The sequence below is a fragment of the Neoarius graeffei genome, chromosome 28 (assembly GCF_027579695.1).
Source record: "Neoarius graeffei isolate fNeoGra1 chromosome 28, fNeoGra1.pri, whole genome shotgun sequence".
Taxonomy (NCBI): Eukaryota; Metazoa; Chordata; class Actinopteri; order Siluriformes; family Ariidae; genus Neoarius; species Neoarius graeffei.
This window is the reverse complement of record NC_083596.1, coordinates 52,957,789-52,964,686: the sequence shown is the minus strand read 5'-3', so window position 1 is coordinate 52,964,686 and position 6,898 is coordinate 52,957,789. Positions and strand designations below refer to the sequence as shown.

Below are 6,898 nucleotides of genomic sequence, written 5' to 3'. Positions count from 1 at the left end.
GAAATTGAAAGGCCGTCTCGCTTTAATGTTAGCTAGATTGTTAGTGAACTTAATTAGTTATTCAATGTCATTAATGTTAGCTAAAAAAATTCGCACAGTGGTGTGTTTATTTATCACAATAATGGAAAAGGTAAGTGTATAAGTGTGAGCGTGTCAGTGTGAGGGTGATGATGAGGCAGAGGTTCTTCCTCTAAAATAAAATGTCTCTCTAGTAAGAGAAGAGTTTGTGGCTGATCCAGGCTCCCATGTGCGACTGGTTGCTAGAGTTCAGGTGTTTGCTCACAGCACGGGCGATGAGGAAGACGATCTCAGCGATGTTGAGAAGGACACAGATGCCTGAGACGGCCAGCATGAAGATGGTGAAAACGGTTTTCTCTGTGGGACGTGAGACAAAACAGTCTACAGTGTTGGGACACGGATAGGCATCGCACTTGACCAGGCGGAACATCCGATATCCGGGGTAGATGGCGTAGAAGAGGTATAGGAAGGCTGACTCAAAGGCAACACGCACCAGCAGGCTGAGAATGTACGTCCACCAGAGGGCACCGCTGATCTCTGTGGCTCGTGCAGCAATCCGCTCCAGCTCACCTGGACCAGGGTGGCGGCGGCAAAGTTTCTTCTGCAGGTGCTTTCGATGCACGACGTGCATGTGCACCAGCAGGGCAGCACTAGATACCAGGATGAGCTGCAGTGCCCACAGGCGGGTGTGTGAGATGGGGAAGAAGTGGTCATAGCACACGCTGTTGCAACCTGGCTGCTGTGTGTTACACGTGAACTGTTCACGCTCGTCACTCCACACGCTCTCCGCAGCCACGGCCAACACCAGCACACGGAACACAAAGAGCACGGAGAGCCACACCCGCCCCAGAGCCGTGGAGTGACGACTACCACCACTGATCACAGCGTAGAACGTCGCCCAGTTCATCCTCACTCACCTCTCTAAAAACACACACACACACACACACACACACACACACACACACACACACACACACACACACACAGAGTCATCTCCTAGTAAAAGTTGCAAAGTATTACTAGTCCTTTAAAGCTAGGGTAGGCAACACTAGAGAAACCATCAAGAATAAATTAGGGTTAAAAAATATCTAACAGATAAATCCCACCCTCTCCCTTCAGCCCTCCCCAAAACATCTGAATGCACACTGCCTGATTACTGCTGGAGGACGAGTCCATGAGAGGGAGTGTTGGGGGGAGGGGGAGCATCATATCCAACTACCTCACATCTCATTGACCTGTAAGAAATCACCAAACGTGATCATAATGAATGTAAAGAATGAAAAAGCCATAACGACGTCACTCAGGTTTGACCTCTTGCTTTATCCTTTTCGTCATCGTCTTTTTTACTTCAGTGTTTCTGCTCTTGTTTTGTTTAGCAGTGCAAACTGTCGTAGGTAAAACATTAAGTGTAACTGGAAATTTCTCTGCCATTCCTATGTGATGAGCTCACTCTCTCCAGCAGTATATGTGCCTCGCCTTGTGGAAGACGCTGGTCACGCGCAGCGAGGGGAAGGGCAGAGTGTGCACAGGTAGACAGGCAGGTAGGCCATCCAATCATTTCATGTGGACTGAGTCACATGATTAGACAAGCTTTCTGCAGCCCTGTGGCTGCTGTAGGTGACAGATTTCTTTTTATTGTCAGAGCATTTGATTTATTCATTGCCACTGGGATGTAAAGAGAATTTCAAGAAATATAGCAAAGAATACTTCTAAAGTAAATTACCTAACCTAGCTTTAAATAAAGCTATACAACCAGACACCCACCCACCCACCTACACACACACACACACACACACACACACACACGTCTTACCAGTCACTGGAGATGACGTTTGTGTCGAGTGCTTCCTGAGGGAGAATAAACCACATCAGTCACACACACTCTCCATCTCAGTGTGTGTGTGTGTGTGTGTGTGTGTTTTCATTCTGATACAGCATTGGCAGGGTGGATCAGAACTCTCTCTCATGAACACACACACACAGACACACACACACTGCTTTGTGACTGAACCCACACACTGTGTGACACCCGCTGACCCCATTGTCACATGATCCTCAAGAGGGCGTCGGATTGGCTAAGAGACAGTAGGTCACAAGGCTTTGTGTGTGTGTGTGTGTGTGTGTGTGTGTGTGTGTGTGTGTGATCACTTCCTATTCATCAATATTAATACCTTACAATATAATACAAACATACTGTACTCACTACCCACGGCAGAACAAGACAGTGCTCCACCTCACACACACACACACACACACACACACTGCTTGACTGTGTTACTCTTAGTGTTATTGTGCATCCACTTCAAACATCTCTTATATGTCACTCCCAGTGTGTGTGTGTGTGTGTGTGTGTGTGTGTGTGTGGTGGGTGGGGTTGGGGGGCACTGTGTATTTAGGTTTGCAATGCTAATGAGTCACACTGCTGTTAGTATTAGCATACAATGGCTGTTTGTACTACTGCACTCTCACCATTTAGCTAAATGCACACACACACACACACACACACACACACACACACACACACACACACACACACACAACCCAGAAGTATCCAAGTTGCAGTCATCACTTCACCTTTCATTACCTCCGCCAAGGAGGTTATGTTTTATGTTTTCGGTAGCGTTGGTTTGTTTGTTTGTTTGTCTGTTAGCAACGTTACGGAAAAAGTTATGAACGGATTGCTCTGAAATTTTTTCCAGAGGTGTGACTGGCCACAAGTAACAATCCATTAAATTTTGGCGGTGATCCGGATCACCGTCTGAATCCCGGAATTTTTTAAAGGATTCTTGGTGGAGGTCTGCGCTCTCCGAGTGCTTTTCTAGTTGTTTTTGTAAATGGATACAGGAGTGTGCGAATGAAGTTGCTGAAACTTTGCTTCATCAGAGTCATGGACATATTATATGAAGATAAACTTTAATAGAGTCAAAACTCATTTTATTAGTTTGTTAATATAATTGTCTGTATCACTTGTTATTTTCAAGTAATTTAGAGCATCATCACATAGGTTTTGAGGTTCATACACACACTGGATGTCTGGGAGGAATTTGTAGAAATTTAGCTGAAGTTTACATTGAAGTAGCTCGGTTAATCATGATTTATATTTCTCATGTCGTATTTATTATGGGTTTTTTTGGCAGTTTTGGTTGTTTACTACTGATTTACAGTGAAATATATAAAAATGATGAGACAATAATTGAGGATTTTGATGAGGATTATCGAATGGTGAAATTTTTGTTGAAAAATTCCAAGTAGTGTAATAATAATAATAATAATAATAATAATAATAATAATAATAAGTTACATTTATATGGTGCCTTTCTCATACCCAAGGTCACTTTACAATTATTAGGAAAGGGAGAAAAAAGTCCACCAAATAAAGGTCAGGATGTCAGTATCCCCATTGAAAATGCAGTCACTAACCAAACTACAAACATGGACTCCCAGAACTACACATCCCAGAACACACAGTGCCCTCTGTCACCGGCCTATTGGACTCAGCTGACAATCATCACACTCATCATTAGTCTCCCCATATAACCACGCCAGTTCCACACCTACATTGTGAAGTATCATTCTGTGTTCCAACCAGTACTACCGAGTCTTTTCATTGTCTGCCTGCTATCTCGTTATTCTGACCCCTGCTAGTATTTCTCTCTCACCTTTTGCCTCGCCTACTTTGTGTTGTTTGCATGATCGACCGACCCTCACCTGGTTACTGACTACATCTCTCGTCACACGATTTGGCTTTGTTTGCAGTCTGCTTCTCAGTCTCTTTCTGCACATGCATCCATAAGTGCCTGCAATCTGACAGGATACTTTGCCGTAACATGGATGTAGCAGAAGGAACTAACCAGACTGCTCTGAACGCTCAGGGCCTCTGCATGCTCTTGCGACAAGGCTTTTGCAGATAGCTTTTCGCAGACAGTTGTAATTTATTGTTGAGCGGGGAGTAATAGGCGTGCGCGATGTTATTCACCGCCACAACGCAAGGGGGCGCGAAGTCGCGAAATCGCTAGGAGTAGTTGGTGGGTGTGGTTAGTGGAGTGTTTATCCTCCGGTTACTTATAATGACTAGAACTGGAGTCGTATAGATGTATTTACTTCCTCACTTCCTTGATCAACCGCTCTTCGTGCTGCTCCATCTTCGCTCGTGTTTTTAAAAATGGCGGTCGTGAAAACAAACCAAACCGGGAAAGTAGGGAAGCGGAAGTGCGTGTACAGCGGATGTAGAGTGGACCAATCAGAGCCCTCTTGTCTGCGACGCTGTCTGCAAGGCTTCTGCGGTGGTCACAATTTTTGGGAGGTGCGCGCAGAGCGTCTGCGAAGGGGGGGCTACGCAGACGCCATCTGCAATGCCATCTGCGAGGACTGCGTTGTCAGCATAAATTGGCCTTCAGGGGCGATTGTTAGAACATCAGCAGATGTTAGCCGACCTCAACACTAGGATGGCCCAACTAATGTCTGTGATGTCGTAGGCCCTCCAAACCTGCCCTGAGTCATCTGCTCACTCTGCGCTGCCACTTCCGCCTCTTGAGAAATACACCGGGGATCCATGTGCATGTAAGGGATTTCTGCTTCAATGTTCCCTGTATTTTTCCTCCGTGCCTCATCTCTCTGACAAGCAGAAGATCTCTCAGCTGTTGTCCTTTCTTTCTGGCAAAGCGTTACGATGGGCCAGCGCAGTTTGGAGGAGAGGCGGTGAGCACACTACATCCTATGAGTGATTTTCTCTCCATGTTCTCTTGAGTTTTTGATCACAAGCCCCAAGGAGTAGAAGTTGGCGAGAGTTTGGTCTCCCTTTGCCAAAGGTCAAGAGGAGTAGTGGAGTATGCACTGGAGTTCAGAACAATGGCTGCGGCCAGTGGATGGAACAAACCAGCTCTCAAAGCAGTGTTTTGTCAGGGACTGTGGTCTGAGGTCCTGCGAGAACTGGCATGCCGAGATGAATGGCTCACACGTCCCCAGTGACTGGACATCCAGATAGTCAAAGAACCTATCAGGTGCTGAAAAACAAGTACTAGTGGGAGAACATGTTGATGGAAATCACTCAGTTCATCGCGTCATGCTCAGAGTGTGCACAGGCCAAGGTTCCCAGGACACCACCAGCAGGAAAGCTGTGCCCTCTTCCCATGCCACAACAACCCTGGTTGTACCTTGCTGTGGACTTCATCACAGATCTTCCACCATCTCAAGATAACAGTGAGGTACCAGGTAATCATCTCAAGGTACCAGGTAATCCTGGTAATCATCAACCGGTTTTCCAAGTCATTTAAGCTTATTCCTCTACCGGGCCTCCCCACAGCATCTCAAATGGCAGAACTCATGTTTCACCATATCTTCAGGTACTTTGGCATCCCAGAAGACATTATCAGCGACCGGGGTCCACAGTTTATATCACGCTTCTGGTCGTGCTTCATGGAACACCTGGGAGTATCAGTCAGCCTCACATCCGGTTATCACCCACAGTCTAATGGTCAAGTTGAAAGAGCCAATCAGGAAGTAGGCTGCTTCCTGAGAATCTTCTGTATGTGTAACCAGGGGGACTGGGCGCAGTTCCTCCCCTGGGCCGAATATGCACAAAACTCCCTGAAACATTCAGCAACACAGCTAACACCTTTTCAGTGCATACTCGGCTACCAACCGCCCCAGTTCCCCTGGGATGACACCACAGCCCAGGTACAATCAGTAGAGGACTGGTTCAAGCGCAACCAAGAAGTATGGGAGGAGGTGCACCAACGCTTAGAATCCATTAACTCCAAGTACAAGGAGTACACAGACAAGAATCTCACTGTGCTTGAAGTGTGCATGTGAGAAATAAAGGTTTCTTCTTCTTCAAGCACAGGGGCCCGAACCTGGATTTTTTTTCCCCAGACGACAGGGTCTGGGTCTCCACGAAACATCTACGTGAACCCAACACACGTAAGAAGCTTCAACCATGTTACATTGGACCATTCAAAGTCGTCAAATGCATCAACGAAGTCTCATATAGACTGGAACTCCCCCCACACAGCCTAATCTCCCCCACGTTTCATGCCTGAAACCTGCCATCCCAGGTCCTTTGTCATCCAACACAGGAACACCCAGCTCTGGAACTGGAAGGAGAACCCATCTACCAGGTAAACAAGATACTGGACTCTAAATGCAGAAGAGGGCATATTGAGTACCTGGTAGACTGGGAGGGTTATGGTCCGGAGGAACAGAGCTGGGTAGAAGCCAAGGACATCCTGGACCCTCTGCTCAACAAGAATTCCACACTCAGCATCCAGACAAGCCTGCACCTAGAGGGAGAGGTTGGCCCAGAAAGAATAGAGCTCCCGGAGGGAGCTCCTTGGGGGGGGTTCTGTCAGTATCCCCATTGAAAATGCAGTCACTAACCAAACTACAAACATGGACTCCCAAAACTACACATCCCAGAACACACAGTGCCCTCTGTCACCGGCCTATTGAACTCAGCTGACAATCATCACACTCATCATTAGTCTCCCCATATAACCACGCCAGTTCCACACCTACATTGCAAAGTATCGTTCTGTGTTCCGACTCGTACTACCGAGTCTTTTCATTGTCTGCCTGCTATCTCGTTATTCTCTTGTCTTTTGCCTCGCCCACTTTGTGTTGTTTGCATGATCGACTGACCCTCGCCTGGTTACCGACTACATCTCTCGTCACACGATTTGGCTTTGTTTGCAGTCTGCTTCTCAGTCTCTTTCTGCACATACATCCGTAAGTGCCTGCAATCTGACACAGGATGTCATTCCAGTGGTGCAGCAGCCATAGTCCCACCAAAAGGTGCATGAAAACAAGTCCCACACCGCCTGCACAGCTGCTGCTGTGTGGAAGTTATGGCCGTTTTTTTTTAGTTTGTGCTGTTTTTAATTGT

General features: G+C 46.8%; 1 protein-coding gene across 3 annotated transcripts in view; it reads right to left on the bottom strand.

Annotated features, from left to right (window-relative positions):
• The window catches only part of gjb1a (gap junction protein beta 1a), a 2,062-nt gene extending 21 nt beyond the window's left edge, over positions 1-2,041 (bottom strand). The window contains exons 1-3 of one of the 3 annotated variants that reach the window (XM_060913078.1): positions 1,832-2,041; positions 1,165-1,253; positions 1-939 (exon numbers count right to left, since the gene is read on the bottom strand). The exon at positions 1-939 is cut by the window's left edge and continues 21 nt beyond it. In XM_060913078.1, the coding sequence (XP_060769061.1) occupies positions 209-925 (717 nt within the window). In that variant the 5' untranslated portion in view covers positions 926-939; positions 1,165-1,253; positions 1,832-2,041 and the 3' untranslated portion in view covers positions 1-208. Of the gene's footprint in view, positions 940-1,164; positions 1,254-1,329; positions 1,351-1,831 lie in introns of those variants that run through there. The other 2 variants (XM_060913079.1, XM_060913077.1) reach the window with 2 other exon arrangements.
• Positions 2,042-6,898: the final 4,857 nt, after the last annotated feature.